The sequence below is a fragment of the Sebastes fasciatus genome, chromosome 9 (genome assembly GCF_043250625.1).
Source record: "Sebastes fasciatus isolate fSebFas1 chromosome 9, fSebFas1.pri, whole genome shotgun sequence".
NCBI lineage: Eukaryota > Metazoa > Chordata > Actinopteri > Perciformes > Sebastidae > Sebastes > Sebastes fasciatus.
Window position 1 is genome coordinate 30080940 of NC_133803.1, and position 20493 is coordinate 30101432.

The following is a 20493-nucleotide window of genomic DNA, read 5'->3' on the forward strand; positions in this document are numbered from 1 at the left end:
GACATGGACATACGGACACACACGTACAGAAACCACACACACAGTGTACACAGACACTTGAAGCCAAACTCACACAGATGTAAATGTCAAAGGTCTACAACCTTAATCATCCCCTTTCTAATTGAAAATTAAACTTGAGTTTCGAGTGGCATTATCACATAAAATTAAATTACACGTTGTGTGCGTGATGATTAATATTCAGGGAGGTTTCAAAGGCTGTCATGTAAAAGGCCAGACTATTATCTTTTCCTTTCCTTTTTTCTCTTCTGCTCTCTTTATCTAATCTGTCCTTTCTCTCTCTCTCCTCCCTCATCATCTCCTCCCTCCCTTCCTCTCTGCTTTCTTTCCTCTCACTCTCGGATGGAAATGAGACCTTCACAAAGAGACAGTGAGAGAGGGAGGAGGCAGTGAATTTTCACCACTTCAACATGTGTGCATCCACGGAGTGCTGATGTGTGTGCGTGTGAAGTGAGCACATTTAAATATTTACTGCCCTCAGAGGAGTGTGAAGTGTGTGTCAACAAGGCATCCGTGGTGAGAGAGAGAGAGAGAGAGAGAGAGAGAGAGAGAGAGAGACACACACACAAACCCATCAGCAGAGCTCAACCAGTAAACACAGAATCAAACTGACAGAAGCTATCAGAATCAACAATTACAGGAGAAGTGGGGAAGAGCTGGAGGATGGAGAGCAGACTGGGGTGGGGGGGGAGAGAAAGATGTATGGAGAGAAGGAAATGGGGGAAGGTGTGTGTGTGTGTGTGTGTGTGTGTTTGTCCGTGTGTGGGCTGTTTCACCGCCTTCAATTTTTTAAACATCAACCTATCATTGTCAAATTCACTGTGACATCTTGGTATACCGACTGGAAACAAGTGAGCACACTAAGTTGCCTCTGTCTCACACAAATATATACATTCTCTATTATTCATTTCAATAATTGTTTTAACGCCACAAATTTATGAACGCATTAACGCAATCTATCTTTCGGAGGTTGTAGCGGGTTATAAAGCTAGTGAAGATACTGGTATCATATGAAACCATGTCATAATAGCTTGTCATGAAGGAAGTTAAATAACGCTAAACTTACGCTAAATTTTGGCAAGGAAAAACTGGCATGGCCATTTTCAAAGGGGTCCCTTGACCATAAACTCATGTTTACAATGTTTACTGAGGTAATAAATCAAGTGAGAAGTAGGCTCATTTTCTCATAGACTTCTATACAACCAGAGGAGTCGCCCCCTGCTGGCTGTTAGTAATAATGAAGGTTTAAGGCACTTCTGCATTGGCTTCACTTCTCAGACCCGGAGGTTGCCCGCTGGCAAAATGACATCAAATAACAGACTAATTTGAGTTAAAACAATTGTTTGAAATCCTTTTGATAACTGAAACACAGATGACAGAATGAGGATGCAGGTCTAGCAGGTTTAATCTAAATAATAAACGTCCACATTAACCTGAGCTAGAACACTGTGTGGGTCGTTTCATTCAGCTCCAGCTGGAACACACACACTAAACTCTGAGGCCTGACGGTGCACAAGCCCTTGTCCCAGTTAACAAAGAACATCTCTCACACTACATAAAATCCCAAATCCCCTTGCCCCATATTTTATCAAGTATAAAAAGTCAACATCGCACCACCACCACCAAGGCTGTTCCATTTAGCTAAATAAAAAACCCTGAAAGCCCTTGGCCTATTTTCTCAATGTTTAACGCATAAAGAGTTTGTAGGACCTCTGGATTCTTCCGGGGAGTCCCTGAAGCACAAGGAGGATTAGTTTAATTTCACTATCACGCATTCGCTTAAAGATAGCACTATGAGAAAGAGCGCAAAATACGTATTCTCAGAGGTTTTAATTCTCCAAGCACCAACAGCCTTAAGGCAATAAAAAAAAGATGGAGATTACTGGGACAAAGCCCTAAGAGGCTGACATCCTCGGCCTTGAAGACATGACAAGCATTCACAGTGGCTGCATGTCCTGGTGACTGCAGCTAGAGGGAGGTCTAGGTTTACTGCTGAGCTGCAGTCTGCTGCTGTGTTGTCTTGGTTCATCTCTTCACTGCAGCAGAGGAGGAAGAGGAGGAAGAGGGGGATAGTCCGGCTGTCAAAAAAACACAACTCACTGCAGTAACGGAGAGATCAGATGTGACTGAAATGCTGCTGGAACTTTAGTGTGAAATGTTAGGGTGCTATTTTGGAGGTATTTTGAAAATGTTATGTCTTACTGATATGATCTAAAGACATTCACAACTTGCCCTTAAGGTCATAGTATATCATATGATGTTTATAAAAAGAAAATAACAGACTGTAAGTACTCTGTTAATGTTATCTGAGTATGTGATTCACTATAAGCACCAGTTATGCAATGCTGAACGGTTGTTTTATACTGTATTACCTGCAATTTATTTAATATATATATATAATATTTACAGGTTTAATACAAATACCATGATGGGCCTGCTGTTCTCATCAGAAGAAGATCTTTCTCAAGTGAAGGATGAGATTGGTTCTCTGCTCTACGACACCATGTTGGAAGGCGGCGCCGTACCTGACCTCGGCGTCGTCCACCCTCTCCTCCTGGCCAATCGCGATGAGAGCTTGGACTCCCGGGCCAGCCTCCAGGAGCAGCTGCGACAGGTTAAAATAAGAATTAAAAGGGGCTCTATGTAAGAAACAGAAATTGCTTGCTAGGAATTTGCCAGCTCGGGGTTTGTTTTGATACCCAAACCCTAACAAAGCTCCCTCTATGAATCGTGGACGATGTTGATCCTAGTTTTCCCCCCGACCTTGGTCACATTCTTGTTTTACAAGACGGGCTTCACCAGATATAACTTTGTTTTTTTGTGCTTCCGTGGAGATTGTGTTGGAGTCTGAGTTGTGGTGGGGGCTGGTTGTTTGTTGGCATTAGTTGCACACTGTTAGCCCTGAAGCGGAGCTGAAAATAAAGGCACTTGTGACTTGTGATTTGTGACGTCACATACATTGGATTGTCCCGGATAACGGCCCACATTCTTCACATTAAAAGCAGTCTACAGGCTGAGAGAGGAAACCAGGAAAGTCACGGAAGGTCTAATTTTTTAGGTTTGTTTACAACCTGTTCACACATTGGCAATAAAATACGAGATTGAAGATTGAAAAACATTTATACGTGTAAAATCTTACACACAGTCCCTTTAAAAGAAAGCGTAACAGAATTTATGAGTGATGATGACGATGCTGCAAATGATCAAAACATTGACGGAGTAAAAAACATGAGGTGATCGGTTCCTGCTGAAATAGACTGAGCGTGAACTGCTCATTGATTTCACCTTTAAAGTTGTGCAGTGTAGATGGAGATAAACAGGAGGGGGAGGGAAGAAAGATGTTGTTGCCTTGAGACAGTAAAGAAAGAGCGATTGTGCAAAATGCAGCATTAGAAATGTGGTCGTGTTGGGGATTGTAAAGAGGTTACAAATCAATACGACGGCCTAAAGGAGCGATATGATGATGACAAAACGCAGTTCAAAGTTGTTCCTAAAAAGAAGAGAGAGCAATCTGCTCACCGAGCCTTTTTACTTTATATTGAGACGGATGGGAACAAACAATATGCTTAATTTGTGTTCATTTCTTCTCACCACAGCTGCAGGGCGACATCGGGAACAGGGCGCCGACATACCTCAAGGATCTGATTGGTAAATTGTCGTCCTTCTCAGATGAGCCACGCCTGGCTGGCTTGGTGGCATCAGTGGTTACTATGGTGATGGATATGGCTTACACATCATCGAAACAGTCATCAGGTGTGAAAGGGAAGTCAGCGGGGTCATCGTCAGGCCAGGTAAAGCCTATGATAGAAAATAATGAAGGGAATTTGTAAAAAGAGTGCTTGTTAAAATATTGAAATAGAGTATATTCCTGTTTATATCGACTGTACGGAAGCCCTGAGAGGCAAAACAAATTCGGGTGATCCATCTTTTAAGTCTGATCTAAATTCTTTTCTCTCCTGTTTTATGTCTTAAGAAACAGGTGGGAAAAAAAAGTTTTGGCAGGTGAGAATTTTTTTTGTGTGTACATTCATGTTTTCTTCCAGGTGAGTTTTAATTTCTCCATGCACCTGGAAGAAAAACATGAATGCTTTTAGTCCTATTTAGAACACCGTGGTGCACTTCAGTCTCTTGTGGCCAAAATGAGTATTACAACAACAAACACTGTTTTTAGAGATGGAAAACTTGGAAGAATGATCCTGGCAGAACCTTCCTTCTCACCCGTTCTTAAAGGTAGGGTTGGTAGTGCTGTTCAAAATTTGTTTTTGTTATATTAGTTGAAATTCTCATTTCATCCCGACAGCAATAAAAATCAATAAATCAAATGCTCTGACAAAAACAAAAAAACATCTTGTATCTGTGGCTGTTGCAGGACAGTAATAAGCCCGTCCAATCATTTCATCCAATCATTTAATTTGGGCCGAATTAAATGATTGGACGGGCTACCTGCCTGTCTATCTACCTGCCTGTCTATCTACCTGCCTGTCTATCTACCTGCCTGTCTATCTACCTGACTGCTTTCCTGCCTTCCTGTGCGCACTGTACACATGCACTCATTGCATATCACCGGAGTCTTCCACAAGCTAGCTGTGAGTACTAACAATAGCCATGTTTGTTGTTTACGTTCATTGTGACAATTTTGGGGAAGGCCTGAAGCGACGGACTGTCAGTGTTGGCAGCTTAGCACTTTCTCACTAGATTTAGGGACTTTTGGGGCTAGTGCTGCTAGCTACTTTCATTGGAAAAGAGTTGGCAACACTTGCCTTAGTTTTTCAGTTGAATCATTTTTAAAATCTAGTGTATTCATTTCTCAGCATTACTCAACCCGTAAGTCATAAACACAAGAAAGAAAAACAATTTAAATCAGACTTAGAAAATGGATCATCAGGATGTTTTTTTTCTCTCACTTGCCTCTCGGGGCTTACTGAGACATTTAATCCAACTTGTTTTACGAGCCTGCCAATGAATACTGAATAAAGTGATGAAGAGACACAGAAAGTTTAGGAAGTTAAGTTATAAATCCCCAAATTGGAAAAATCCAGATTGTTGAAATCATACTGCAATAAATCTATTCAATTATAATTAATATTAATATTCGATTTCTACCTGCAGCAGAGAGTCTGGGAGCTCCAGGAGGTGATGGAGGAGTACCTCAAGCGCTGTCGGATCAACCTGAGTGACAAAAGCAGGCTGATCCAAGACTCCGTCAGACTTGAGGGCCAGCTCAGCCTCACCCTCACCCAGCTGAAGACCTGTCTGCTGGGGGGAGACTGTGACTCCAGGTGAGAGAATACAGTAGATAGAGGTGAGCACAGTGTTGGTATCATACAGTAGAGCAGCATACATGGGGGGGATGGAGGAAGCGTTGCACAGGGTAAAATACCACACAGCATAGAGTTAAGAGGAAGAGGAGGAACATGAAGGAGAGAAGGATACTGTGCCATGGTTAAAGAGGAGTAGTGCTGAGGTGTGTTCTGTTCCTCCAGGTCTCTGAGGCACTGGGCCAGCGGCGCCGCCTTTCACACCCAGATGTTGGTTCACCTGGCTGGTCTGGAGGGTCAGGCTGAGCCCCTGGCTGCAAGGGCTGCACTTGAGCAATATAAGGAAGACCTCACACAGATCATACCTGCTTACAGGTAATACTACCAATCCACCATAGTAGAGGTGCATGATGTCTGTGGGATGTGATCTTTTTTTGGGCTGCAACAAATAAAGTTGCATGAGCCATTCACAGTGGCACGGAGTCTATTTTTCACTGATGATATTTTGGTAGAGACTGTAGAAGATGGTCAACCTATGCAGGAAGCGTAGCACACAGCATACGGTCCAACTACAAACACTGTAGATTTTGAGACCATGTTGTCAGACAGCAAACACACACAGCACCTCAGTGGAAGCAGGAGCCTAATAAAGCATACATACAGTAGAAAAACCACAGCCAACACAGGGCCTGGCTGTCTACTGTGAGACAGTCTCTGCAGCCTCCTCCAAATATGACAGAAAAAAACACATAAAAAGCTCATCAGACTGTCAGAAAAGTCTAAACTTTCAGCGTATGTTTAGAGTTGCTGCTTGCTTACAGTAAAAATATCCAGCCAGACATGCAAAAGACATGAAAGCCAAAAGGGTATGTAATTTTTTCTCTTCATTATAGGCGTTATAAGTCTAACACAGTGTGCGTCGTAAAATGCCGAGGGGGTCTTCTGGCATTATATGACCCCTCCAGCGAGGTGCCAGAGGACGGATCTATGACGGGACTCACTGTGACGGACAGAGAGACAGGAAAGAGTGTGAGCATCCCTCTATCTGCCATGACTACAGAGACAGGTATGAAGTAACCAAGAAAACTGCTCATGCCTCTCTCAGGCAAGTTGCATTTAACTGAGCTACGTTGTACTCGACAGGGAGACGGAGGAGAGTCTCCGGGCCTGATTCCACCTCTGTGTCCTCCTCCATTAACCTGGACCTTATCACCTCGGATCAGTACGCCCAGGCGTACCTGCACCATCTGTTCTCTGATAAGGGACCCGTGGCAGAGCTGGAGAACTACTTCATCAAGGCTAGTGATAATCTGAGAACACTAAGAACTGATCCAGGATGTACAAACAAGACAGGGGTGAGAAATGGGCCGGAACAAAGTGATGGAGAGCATCTTAGAGGCCGGGCCCATCAGGGCACTGATGGAGGACAAAGAGCGAGCGGGGGCGAAGATGATAATCAGGGCAAGACGGACGGGAGAGGAAGACGAGACGAGACGGAGGAATGTGAGCGGAGAGGTGAAAGGTTGCAATTGAGTATTGTGGAGACGCAGCCGAAAGAGACTGGACCGCAGCAATCAGGAGATGTTTGCTGAAGAGGAACATTCAAATAAACTCAGTAACATGATGTTGTTTGTAATTTATTCAGAACCCAATAATGTTCTAAACTCAAATATAATATTTCTACACTAAATGCACTCATAAATCATTAGCAATAAAAAAAATATTAAAATACCTTGTGTTTTTTTTCTGTCCATTCCAATGGACGAAGAATCTGAACATCATAACAACGGCTTTTATATCCACAGTCCTCGGTTTTCCGTTTTTGAATGACGAATACAGACTACCGCCACCTGCTGGTGTGCAGAGTTATTTCATCTCATGCAGGTGCAGAACGTATGTGATAGTTGGCCGTCTTTTTGGTGTGTTCGAGTGCAACTTTTTGGCTGAAACAAAGGCGACGTGAGGCGACTCAACGGGTGGCCTTCGTTGCCGCTAGTTCTTTGATGTCGGCTTGGTGTGTCCCCAGCTTAAAAGTAACCTGTGACTTATTTTGTCACGTAGTCCTGTGAGTTACGTGAGTCATACGTCAGTGAAGTGTTTGTCAACCACGACCATTTCATAAACCTAACTAAGTGGTTGTGTTGCCTAAACTTCCTGTGAAAACAGAAGTTTATTTTGAAAGGACACTACGCATGTAACGAGTGTATATTGACACGCTGTCCCTGGTCCGCCCAAAAGAAACGCAAGAGGGGTGCTTCAGTCTCCGATGCCGAGGGGCGCTGACCAAACAGCGGTATTTAACGAGTGAGAATGTGTTGGACATCAACATCCACCATACAGTAAAATCTTCCAACAGTTATCAATGAGGAAGTTCTTACAAAAGCTCAGGTGAAAAGTTTATTAAATTAGTGAGAATTGAATTCCAGATTCTTATTTGTGCACTGATCATCCAGTCAGAGTCAAAAAATGCTCTCAACACATCCTGCGACAGAGATGATAACGTGCAAATAAAATTTGTTTTCCCTTTGAAATCTCAAAACCATATTTGGACGTGGATCATTGTGTCTGATGATGCGTATTACGAGGTCTGTAGTCACAGTTCTGCAGCCGTGTAGCCATGGCAAAACACGTTTCTATGGTTACTGTAGCATATTTCTGTGGGGCCTGCTTCAATATCAGTGTAAATGTAAACCTGAGCTTCTGTTATGATAAACATATTCATGTAATGTGTAAAAAACAGTGACATACTGAGCTGCCTTTTCAAAAAGGTTTGACTTTTAAGTTACTCTGAAATCACATGGCTGCATGCAACTTTCTGCTGTATGTCAAAGGAAACGCACGATGGAAAAGGGACATTTTGAGTGACATTCACGGGAGAGAGGTGGCACTTTTTGTTAAGTGTTTCTCACTCAGAAAGGTTGAAAAGAGGCTTTTCTCTCTCGGTAATATGGCGTGCGATGCAGCAGGTGGGCGAGCAGCACAGGAAGGAGCTCTTATGTGGCGTAGCTGGCAGCGCCGTGTGAATGTCAAGCCGGGAAAGGAGAGTGTGTGTATTTCTGTATTTCTGTTGAGTGTGTGTGATTGCATGTATGTATAGATTAGAGAAAGATGTGGAGAATCCAGGCATAATATTATATGTGATTAAAACATGGGAGAGTAATTATGTGTGTGCATGAAAGTAAGGTGTGTGACTTACTTAGAGAATAAGGGATAATAGTGATTGCATTACGGAAAGAAAGAGGGAGAGTGGTACAAGTGGTTGATGGGTTTTTCAATGTGTGTGTGTGTCAGGTCTCGCTAGCTGTCGATGAGTCACACTTCACAGCTCCAATTACTGGTCTCTGCTCTGCTAATGCTGTCTGATTGGTGTTATTAAACTCTCGCTCTTTTATCCTCTTCCTCCCTTTCTCTTTTTTATCCTCACTGGCTATCAGATTAGTGTGACTTTATTATTCAATGCAATGTAAATCTGACTGGTGAAAACAGTACATGTAATTCACATACACCACACGGCACGGTGTACACTCTCTCTGTCTCTGCTCATGTTCATTTTTCTCTTGCTCTACTTTCCATCTTTGATCTTTAGAAACAGCTCTTTCTATAGCTATTTTTTTTTCTCAAATCCCTTTCCGCAGAAACTTTATTCCTTGCAGCATATTCTGTCTTTTTCAGCTCAGATTGATTTATTGGCACGGTTAAAATGTTCCAAGTATACATAAAGACGTCACATCAGGCATCAGAGAACATTTCAACAAGGCTCTGATGTGGCATCGATCCAAGAAACGCTGTCACACGGAGCGACTTCAAAACTTTTATCATTAAAGCTTCAGTAGACAGAAAGCTTTTTGTAGTCACTGGGCAAAATTTCCATAATAACCTTTCAGCATATTGTAATTCAAGTGTACTGAGAGATAACTAGACTTCTGCATCTCCTCATGGCTCTGTTTTCAGGCTTTAAAAAATCCAGCCTGTAACGGGAGACTTTGACCAATCACAGGACATTTCAGAGAGAGAGAGCGTTCCTATTGACTGTGCTCCGGCTGGTGGGCGGTGCTTGGTATTTCCTCAACTGTTCTCAACATGGTTGCCAGATGGATGGATCCAACAAACACAAGGCTTTCATCCGGGAGACCGCTGTTCGTGTCCTGTGCGTTAAATTTCACTTCCACGATACAATCAGCTGTTAGTTCGTGTCCTGTGATCACAACGTTCAGTTTCATTTTCACTTTACAAACGTCGTAGTTTTAAGCCCAACCAGTTTCCTAAACCTAACTATAGTGGTTTTGATGCCAAAAATAAAGTGACACCAAGGGGTGTGATGATGCTCTTTTTCCCTGCCTCTCTACCTTCCTAACTCTGGTGAGACAAAAGGTCAAAAGGTGACTCCCATATCTAAAATAAAACCCGAAGAGGGTCACAGTGTCCTCATTAAAGTACATACAGGTGCAGTAAAAAGCCTCTATATGTCTGGATCTATATGTACGTGTTGCTTTTCCCCTCTCCTGACCTACATGGGTAGTTGTGTATGTGGTTGCGTCTGTGCTTGTATGCCACGGTCTGTTGTCGTGAAAGCATCTCCGCGGCAACAGAAAATCGCCACAGTAACTCGACATCATCACGCCGCCCACAGCCTCTCAGCAGAGAACAGTCGCTGACACAGAGTAACCTACACTGTCGAGTGTGTGTGTGTGTGCTGTATGTGTGTTTGTGTCAGTGTGTGTTTGTGTGTGGTGCCTGCAAGTCACAGAGAGGAAGACTTGGTCAGGAACTTCTGGCAAGAGAGAAGCTGGAAGACAAGAAACGGAGAGAGAGATTGAATGAGCAGTGGATGTAGAAAAGGAGGGAGAGGAAAGAGTGCAAGAGTGCAATCAACACCATAGACTGAATATAAGAAGTGGACGTATAGTCACCGTGACGTCACCCATTGGTTTGTGGACTGCTGTTTTGAAGCATTTTGGCCGTCACCATCTTGTTTTTTTGCAACTAGAAGTGACACGAGAGGCTGGAGCTAAGTGCAACCGAACGCTTTAAGGCGATCACAATGTTACAATTAACTTTCATGAACTGAAAACACACTGTGAAAGGGTTAAAGATGTAAGACAAAAACACAACACAGTCTCACGGCTGTTTGTGAAATAGTCACAAAATTTTATTTATTTCATCCGTGTACATAGACACGAATTTCCCTTTTTTTTGTGACGCTCAGCATGACTTTAAACAATAGATTTTTCGTCCGTTTTCCTACAAATGTCCAGCAACAGGTGACGCATCTGTCAATTTCTGCTCCCGTCTTTTCAAAATAAAACTACTAATTTAGGTTTAGGAATAGATCGCGGTTTGGGTTAAAATAACACCGGATGTGATGTAACCTGAGTACGGAAGTTACGTGACAAATAAATCAACATCGACTTCTGGTTTCACTCTGGACACGAACAGAGGTCTCCTGGGCGAAAGTCCTTTGTTTTTTGACCCACCCATCCACCCCGACCTCCCTACGCAGCATTCACTGCTCTTTATACTTCCCTGTTCACAATTATGTGGATTACATGCAAATTAATTTCGGGCTGACCATCATCATTTTTTTAAAAATTTGTGTCTATGTACACGAATCAATACATTAAATTTTGCGATTATTTCACGGACTACTGTGCGACTGGAATCCACGGACAACTCCCAGACCGGACAACGCCGTGGTAGCAACATGTCAATCACAAGGTAGCCCCGCCCTAAAGCATCCCCTGCTTTATGGTCTATTTGACTCTAAATGGGACCATAATTTACTAAATGAACATCATGCTGTATTGAAGAAGACTTGAAACTAGCGATTGAGACCATAAACTCATGTTTACAATGTTTACTGAGGTAATAAATCAAGTGAGAAGTAGGCTCATTTTCTCATAGACTTCTATACAATCACACTTCTTTTTGCAACCAGAGGAGACGCCCCCTGCTGGCTGTTAGAGAGAATGCAAGTTTAAGACACTTCAGCAATGGCCTCATTATTCAGACCCGGAGGTTGCCTGCTGATCGACACAGAAATAAAGGGACGGAAAGAGGTGGAAATGATGATAGAAAGATGGATGCTGGAAACTATTTCATTATATATTCATAATTAAGCAAAAATCTAAGTTAAAAACCCCCCTTAGTTATTATTTATTAGTGTTTAACACTCTAAATTATCTGCTTCATCAGGACTGTGTACGTTGTTTGATCAGATTTGATTGACGGTGACCAAACACCCCACCAGGTGTCATCAGATTCTGAGTCAAATGTTGAAGTGTGCTACATCACCTTCTCCCAGCTGAGCCCCGCCGACTTCAAACCAGTGACCAAGACCACAGAGATGAAAGGAAATACAGAAATCTCTTCAAGTGAAATAACCAAAACTGTTCAAACGTTGTCAGAAAACAGTGTCGCGGCTTCCTTCTAATTACTTTGTAAAAGCCACTTTAGACACCTTGTACATACAGACATTTCTAACAAGTCATCTTTCAAATTATTTAGCTTAATTGCTTTACTCACTCTCGCACGGTGATGGACTTGTTTGGCTTGTCAGGATGGCCTGATGTTGAACTGCTTGTGGTGTCAATGGAAATAAATCAAGGTTGTTAAAAAAACACACTTAACAGAGGAAAATAGGCCTTTACAACGATCAATACCAAATCAAAGAGGCAAAACTCAAATAAAATAGATTGTTTTTACGTTAGCGGTTGAGAACTGTCTCTCCTCGGTGTCTTCAGCCACAAATTGCCCACACCTGACTCTATTAATTGGCTGGAGCACCATGGGATTTGTAGTCCTATCGTTTTCTATGGCCTATAGAGGTCACCACTAGGTGGCAATATATTGCTTTGTCCATTTACCTAGAAAACAAAACTGTCTCTAACAAACAGTGCGTCCATGTTGGAACTTATTACTCATAGTAAGAACCTGATTGACAATATGTGTTTTCAGGGACTTTAAAGCTGCATTAATTAATCTTTTTGGCCATATCTGACATATTAACACCATTTATCACTTTGTGTTAACATTAAACATTTGATCCATCATCATTATAAAAAAAATAGTGATTGGTGCAGCTTCAAGAGCGGAAAAAGATTTAAATGTTAAAGCTCCATACCGGTGGTTTTTGCATGTTTTAGCCCATTAACTCCAAATTGCGTTCACTTTACATTATTGCAGAGCCATATAGGCTCTTAGATTGATTCCCTACCTTCAAAAGGCAGCCTTTGGATTCAATTCATTTCCATAAAGGAAAATTAACGTTCACTGACTTGGAACTGGCTTGAGATAGATAATCAATCACAGTGAACTATTTATTTATCAAAGGTCCATTATTGTCAGCTGTGAGCGGGGTCCGTTGGTGTGTTCGTGGATGCTTAAAATCTCTGAAATTTGAGCATCGGTAGTTGAAGCCGCCAAAATGAGCCTCTTCACAACATCCATGTTTGTGTTGTGGGAGTCTTTTGGCTCAGATCTTCCAACAACGTAGCTAATGAATGTGATACCTTTTGGCAGCCAACTCTAACCTGTTAAGTGCACCATTAAGGACACAAAAGGGCCCCTCATCCTTTAAAGCCCTCCTCCAGTATATTTTGCCATTTCTATGATATTTCATGTTTATTTGAGTTGATTAGCCACACTGTTTGCCAAATTTTGTTTTGACAAATAACTTAATTTTATACTTCAAGTTAAAAAAACAAGGTTGTTGCTAAAATGAGAATATGACGTATGACTATAGTAGAAGCTGAAGGTCAGACGTCATCCTCCGCACTCATGCTTGTTTTAGTCTGAGCAGCAAACAAATCTGTCGGTCTGTCACTTTTTCTTTCGAGTTAGTTAGCTAGTTAGCTAGCCCAACTTGTTGCATCAGCTAACTGAGGGTTTTCATTTTATTGAACGGATGCAATCAACACAAATTACACGAAAACCCACCGGCAGAATTAACACAACACACTGACTGTCTCTCTCACTCGCTCTCTTTACCGTCTCCTTTACCGTCTAAATTAACGGAAAGCAGCCGATGCCGTTTTGGAGGTTTGCGGGCCTCTAACAGGTCCGGACGACGGGGAGCGAACAACTTTCAGCTCAATAGAAAACAAGTGAAAAGTCCCGTTAGAGATATAAATGAATCACACTGCAGCCTGGTGTCGTGTCGGTGCTGGAATCTGAGGCGACAGCGGCCGGTGTTGGTGGACGGTGCACCTCCAAAACGTCTCGAAACTGAATTTGAAACAGCCGACCTCGGCAACATGTCTACCCTTCCTCCGGTGCGCTGTGGCTGGCGTGCGGCTGGTGCGGCTCCTAGGTGCAGCAGCAGCCAGACGGCCGCCTCACCAGGAGGAGACGGTGAAGAAGAACCATGTCATTTTTTCCTAAACCTGAGTGGTTTTGTTACCTGATCCTAAAGTGACGCCAGGGTGCGTGATTTAGCACCAGCATGTGACGAGTCGGGATGAGAACGTGTCGGTCCTCCCTGCTGGGTCGTTTATTTGTGGGTCTTCATGTGGCTGTGCAGGCCGAGCCGTGAGCCACATACTTTGGTGCAGTGTGGGCAGAGGTAAGAGTCTTTTTCTCTCTCTCCTTGTGCTGCTGTTTTCTCTCTGCAGCACGGCGGAGATCCGTTTCATGACTCCTTCCTGCACTGATTTCTTCCAGGAGCGCTTGTCCAGTGCAATGTCCTCCCAGTTGCTTGATGTGATGTGGAATTTCTTCAGACTGGTCTTGATAATATTGTCCTTGAAACGTTTCTTTTGCCCTTCCTTCAGCTGGGAGTACAGGATCTGTTTGGGGAGACGTGTGTCGGACATGTGGGTGACATGGTCGGTCCATCAGAGTTGGTACTGCATTATTATCGTGATGGCTTCCTCCAGAACACCGATGTTGGTGCGCCTGTCTTCCCAGTGGTATTGTGCAGGGCATACACACACACACACACACACACACACACACACACACACACACACACACACACACACACACCGGATCTGGGGGAGAGTTCATGCTCTGGTATTTGCCTGACATTTAATTTCAATCCGTTCCATGTGTGTGAAACACCTGCTCTAACATGGCTACAGCCACACACACACACACACACACACCCACACACACACACACACACACACACACACACACACACACACACACACACACACACACACACACACACACACACACAGGCACGGTAAATACTCTATGCTCTCAATTCAAGCCTGTCAATCCTGCCAGCCAAGCAAATAGCAATTTGCGGAGGTAAAAGCACACATTGTGTACAGTAATGTACAGTATTAGTGCCTGATGGTGGTGTAGTAGGCTTTTACTACATATTTCATGTGTGTGTGTGTGCGTGTGTGTTCTACCTGGACCTTTAGTGCTGGGAGGAAGAAGTGACAGTCCCATTACTAACACCTAACCCCCTGGCCTGCCCAGACATCCCAGACGTCCCCCCTCCCTCTCTCTCTTTTTTTTCAGCAGCCCTGACATTACAACCACATAAATGCCACTTGATCTGCTGGATGTGGGACAGAAGGGACATTCAACAAGAGAATAATCAATTCAGGGAAATGTCAATGATACGTGCTTTAATGTGCTGTACACATCAGCATTACAATGCTATTTCAAAAACGCCCAATTATGTGGTTTTGTACACACAGAACATGATGGGACCAACAATAGAGCCCCATCCAGCCCGGTCTCATCCCAAACACACCACCATCTCACTCCCAACTCGTACAATACCGCCGCTTGGTCAGTGCTCCTCGGCATCGTACCCCTCTTGCATTACTCTTTGACGTGTCGGGGACAGCTTGTCAATATACGCTCGTTCGATGTATAGTGTCCTTTAAAAATAAACTTCTGTTTTCAGAGGAAGTTAGGTTTAGGCAACATAATCACCTAGGTAGGGTTAGGAAATGGTCATGGTTGACGTTAACTTCACTGACGATTCATGTGACTCACAGAACTAACGATACTTAAGTTTTTTTTATCTCGCGTGAGACACCGTGGCGTGAGCCTCCTTAGATGGCATGCGCACTACAAGCATGCACAGAGGCGTTTATGCTCAGCGCGTTTTTCTTTGCAATATCCTCCAAAACGCTTTTACAAAACAATCCCTCATATTCTTTCACAGCTTGCAGCAAAAAGACTCTTCTTCCTGCAGTGTGTTGCCTATTTCTCTCCAAGTATTTAATGTCATGTGACTGTCAGGTGAACGTGCAAAATTCAGAGGTGCACGACAAAACCACTGCGACAACTTCGCGCACCACACGAAAGCCGTGATGATGTAATTTTCTGCCGTGCGCACCTCACGCCGGCTTCACTACGGCGACCATAAACCAGGCTTAACGAGTCATGTAACTAATGACTGACGTGACAAAATAACTCAACGGTTACTTTTACTTTCACATGAGCCAGGAGCAGAGGTCTCCTTGTTGAAAGTCTTGTGTTGTTTGACCCATCCATTGCTCCTCCCGTTCACCCTTAGCGGACTCTCACGCTCGTTATACTACGTCACTTGCTTTGACCGTTGAATAATGATGTGGTTGGGTTTTCATTGGAGTCCGTCGAAAGAGATGTGCATCGCATACAGTCGCTTAATGGCTCCTCCATGCATTGGTATCCGATGCCGAGTTGTGACGAGTTGAGATGAGAACGTGTTGGTTTGACAGTGTATTTCAGTTAAGAAGTCTTTGCACAAGTCTGGCAGTTATTGTTATTCGAGCGCTGTCCAAGCTGTCATCCTCGACCTCTGAGTCACGACCAAATAACGTCTGATTCAGAGACAGGAAGGCATAAAAAAATAATATGAACCAAATCAATGTCTAGACAGTGAAACAACATGTTAGATAGACATATTGAAACATACAGACCCTGAGTGCATTTTCCCTCTTGTTCAGCGCTGCAGACACTCTGCAGCCTCGACCACTTCTCTTGAGATGAAATGCTTGTGAAGGGCACCAGTGGGAGAGTGGCATTAACCCAACGCAGCATACAGACAAACACACAAAGAAACAGACACACATCACTGTGTGTTACATCACCATGTTTCAGTCTTTGTGCTGCTAAGCCAGGCTGAACACATCCCGGACCATCTCTGAGATGAATTTGATGTTAATCCTCTCATCAACTCCTGGTAACACAGCATATTCCCCAAATATCCCAGTGTCCCACCCACACAGGTGTCAACTTTATTTATATAGCCCAATATCTCAAATCACAAATTCCCCTCACACCCTCTGTCCTTAAAGCATTGTACGTTTCTGCAAACCACGGATACGTTGAATCTCGACATTTCTGAACCAAAAATATCCACATTTCAACCCCTGTATATCAACGTTATACTGTCTTAACCGCTTGTGGCACTTCTGCCATTTCGAAATGGCATTCTCAATTATGTTTAGGCAGCAAAACTACTTGGTTAGGTTTAGTTAAAGATCATGGTTTGGGTTAAAATAAGTATTTTTTTCACACAGGACACAAACAGCGAGGTCAGTCCCGTGTTTGTTTGACCCGTCCATCCACACCGACTTCCTCCCTACGCTGACACATGCAGACTTTCTTTAAATGTATTTGTAATACGTCAATAACAAACGTAATCCATGAGAAAATATGTTAATGGAACATAAGTCAAAACGTAATTGACAATGCAGTTTTGTTGTATGGGAACGTTATTTTTAGGAGACCAGGTTGGACCATCAGTTCAAGGAAAAACCCTTTAACCTCTTAACCCCTAGGGTGCTGGAAGGTGTGGTTCGCCTAGACAGACATACCCAAAATGAATCAAGAATAGCTCCACAACTACCAGGTCTATATGCATGATGTTGGTCTCTATGGATAGGTAAGACCTCAGAGAATTCACCCCCAGTGTCAGTAACACTGTGACTGTTACTATGCCTGAGTAAATCGTGATGAAAAATCAACATTTTTATCCTCGCCTAAAATGTTTTCGGGTGGGTTTACCAGGAATCAGACGAGACAGGTAGCTCAGAGGCAGACAGGGTCGGCAACAGGAAATCAGTCCGGAACAAAGTGCTGAAGAGTGAGCAACCAGGACCAGGTGAACAGCGTTGCGTTGATGAGGTGGGCGTGGCTGAAGTTGAGGAGAGGGGAAAGCCAGGGGGAATGGAAAATCACTGAATGGAAGCTGGTTGACTGAAACAGACCTGAGCCACAAGACCTCTTCTCCACCATGGAGACGTGGAGCTCAACCATACCATTCACATATGAGGAAGGAAACAAATACACATGAGAGAGACAGCAGCAACTGACGTACTACTGTGTAGAATACAGACAACAGGAAGAACAATGTATATCAAAAGCTTCTTTAGAAGAACTAGCTTTAATGTACAGGCTCCGGCTGAGCACTGACAGCTAAAACAAAGAGGAGTGAACAGTGGAGAGAAAATCAAGGCCGGCCTTGTTGTCTGTCACTAAAGTGGTTCTACACAGTCTGACAGCCAGCACAGACTATCTGACAGTTTAGGCATTATTCAGCATTCAGGAGCAGCATGCTCACACACACACACACACACACACACACACATACAGACATAAATTCACACTAATTACCCAGCATGCTAACCTGCTAAGCAGAGGCCGTCCACACAAGTACCCGTCTAGAAATCAAATGTGACAGCATAATGAGGTTTTAGACAGACACAGCGGCGGTTCAGGTGATGAAAAGAGTCAAAGCAAACACCTGTACACGAGAAACAACAGGATAAAACACACTGCAACAAATAGTCTCGCTCATGCAGACACATTCGGCAAGCAGTAAGTAAATTGTGCACTTTAAATGCTCAGATATCCATCACAGAGGCAGCATGGGAGAAGAACCGAACACAACTCATCCATCAGTCAGGTGTTATAGGACGGTTAAAGGCTTTCTACTGACCAGCTGGGTAACTTTCCATCCAGACCATTTAGCTTTAAAAGCTTTGCAGGTTGTAATTTTCACTCCCAAACTCCACTTTGACCCTTTACTTCACCTGGAAGGTTGACTAGAAGTGTGCACTTATTTACAGCAAATGCCTGCATGCAAAAAGTGTGGAGTATAACAGTGTTTTTTAAAGTTTTTATTTCTATCTATTTGCTTCTATCTGCATCAAGGGATTGACAAATGGTAACACGATTAGATTTTAGAATCCGGGCAGAGAACTAATCCCCCCTTTATACGCGGAAATCTTAGTCAACAATCCCAAGCAAATATAGCACATGTACAGGAAGAGGTTTGAATAGCGGAGGGAGCTGCAGCAGCGAACGGCCATCAGCTAATGCAAGTGTGACTTCAGTGCTCTGCCTTAACTAACGCTATGCTGCATTTATTCTGTAAAACCCTGTTTCCACCGCAGGACCCTCCTCCAGGAACTAGGAACCTTTTGAGGAACTCATTGTGTTTTGACCGCAGGGACCAGGGTCTAAATTAAGTTCCCAGCCCTTGTAAAAAAGAAGTAGCATACACTTCAGGTTTATTTTACAAAGTAAACTTAAGTATACTTCAAGTATATTCCCAAGTATACTTTATGCAATAAGTATACTAATATCAATATACTAGTAGTATACTTGTAAGTGTACTATTTCAATACTTCTTGGGACTAAATTGGCCCACTTTTTATTTCATAAAAGTATACTTTTAACTTTAAATGCAAGAGTAATAAACTTTGAGTACACAATTAGTTTACATCTAAGTTGTATTTTGTACTGCAACTATAATATGAACCATACTACAAGTGAACTTGTTAGTTATATACTTTTAGCCCACTATTAAGTTTACGAAAGTACACTTTTAAGTATACTCTCAGTAAACTACTGGTTAAGTAGTTTACTGAGAGTATACTTGTAAGTTTTCTTTAAGTTAACTTATAGTACTTAACCAAATATACTTGTACTTTTCTGTATACTTGTCGGTATAACCCAAGTTTACTTAAGTATAATTTTGTATACTGCACTAAGATTTGTCTGTGAGAGAGAAGGACTGGATCGAGGCCTGCAGCTCTACCCATTTTTTTTTTATGATGTACTTTTTTCTTTATTAAAATTTAACATAATGCAGTCAGTGTATTGCATACTGATATTTTTTTGTCCTTGTCTTGTTTCACCTTATACACTCCCACCATCTGCCGTGTTCCTGTCATTCCTCCTTAAAGGCAAGGTCGGTAATGTTGAGAAACCAGCAAGTGTACGCTAGATTTAAAAGAATGACTCATCTGAAACACCCGGCCCAGTCCAGTGTCACCAGCTCTTTTCCAATGATTGTAACTAGCAGCGCTAACTCCAGAAGTCACTAAATCTAGAGGGAAAGTTGCCAAGTCTGCAACACTGACAGTCCGTCCCTTCAGGCGTCGCTCCAAAGACACTCCCCCAAAATGATCATCATGAACGTAAACAACGAACATGGCTATAGTTAGCACTCACAGCTGTCCAACTAGCAGCTTGTGGACGACTCTGGTGACGCACAATGAGTACACGGCAGAGTACATAGTCGTCCAATCATTTCATTTGGGCTGAATGAAATGACTGGACGCGCTTATTACAGTCCTGCGACAGCCACAGATACCAGATTTATTTATTTTTGTTTGCCAGAACATTTGATTTATTGATTGCTGTCGAGATGTAATGAAGATTTCAACAAATGTAACATTTTTGAAGAAGATTTAAATCTGCTACGATGTAGAGTGAAGATTTAATTAGTCCATTAGTCAAACATTTATCTTTAATTCTCCATCCTTTGGTCGGTTAAAAGCTTTTCTTTTAATACAAATGAATAATTTATGTCTTCTGAATTTTCTCTGACAAAGAAAGGTTGCTGACTGGATGTGTTAAATGTAAAATCAGCAGCAGCAGCAGCGCTGGCAGAGACAATGCACATCCATTATTTTTTAACAAGGCAGATGAAAAAAAAGCAGACAGAATTAATCAGCGGCGACGCAGCCGTCGCTTCCATCTCTGACACGACGACAGAACAAGTCAGACGACAGTTAATGAGACGTCGGTCCATTCACAAGAATGTCATTCTCAGCGTCGACAGTCGGAACGTATAAAAGAAATGGATGTTTGTTTGTTCGTGAGAGAGAGTGAGACGCACACAAAAGAGCCGGTTGCCCTTTTACTTCCACGAAATGTAAAATTTGCATAATAATTATGCTTTCATATTAAAGCTTTTCATTTACAGATTGAATGTAACACACACACGCAGGCAGTGGACTCACAAGGTCTCTGA

At 42.8% G+C, this 20493-nt stretch overlaps 1 protein-coding gene and 1 long non-coding RNA gene across 3 annotated transcripts; one reads left to right on the forward strand and one right to left on the reverse strand.

Moving 5' to 3' along the window:
• Positions 1-1829: 1829 nt before the first annotated feature.
• On the reverse strand, positions 1830-3790 carry LOC141774473 (uncharacterized). 2 transcript variants are annotated; one of them, XR_012595355.1, is made up of 3 exons: positions 3651-3790; positions 2426-2623; positions 1830-2054 (listed from the first exon to the last, which is right to left on the reverse strand). It is a non-coding gene; the product is annotated as an uncharacterized LOC141774473 (long non-coding RNA). The 2 variants fall into 2 exon arrangements; XR_012595354.1 differs by having other exon boundaries at positions 1830-2096.
• Positions 2444-6900, forward strand: LOC141774472 (uncharacterized). Its single transcript, XM_074647165.1, has 6 exons — positions 2444-2632; positions 3615-3809; positions 5128-5297; positions 5502-5651; positions 6170-6342; positions 6420-6900. The coding sequence occupies exons 1-6, from the start codon at positions 2444-2446 to the stop codon at positions 6866-6868; spliced, it is 1326 nt and encodes a 441-aa protein (XP_074503266.1). The 3' UTR covers positions 6869-6900.
• The last annotated feature ends 13593 nt before the right edge of the window (positions 6901-20493 follow it).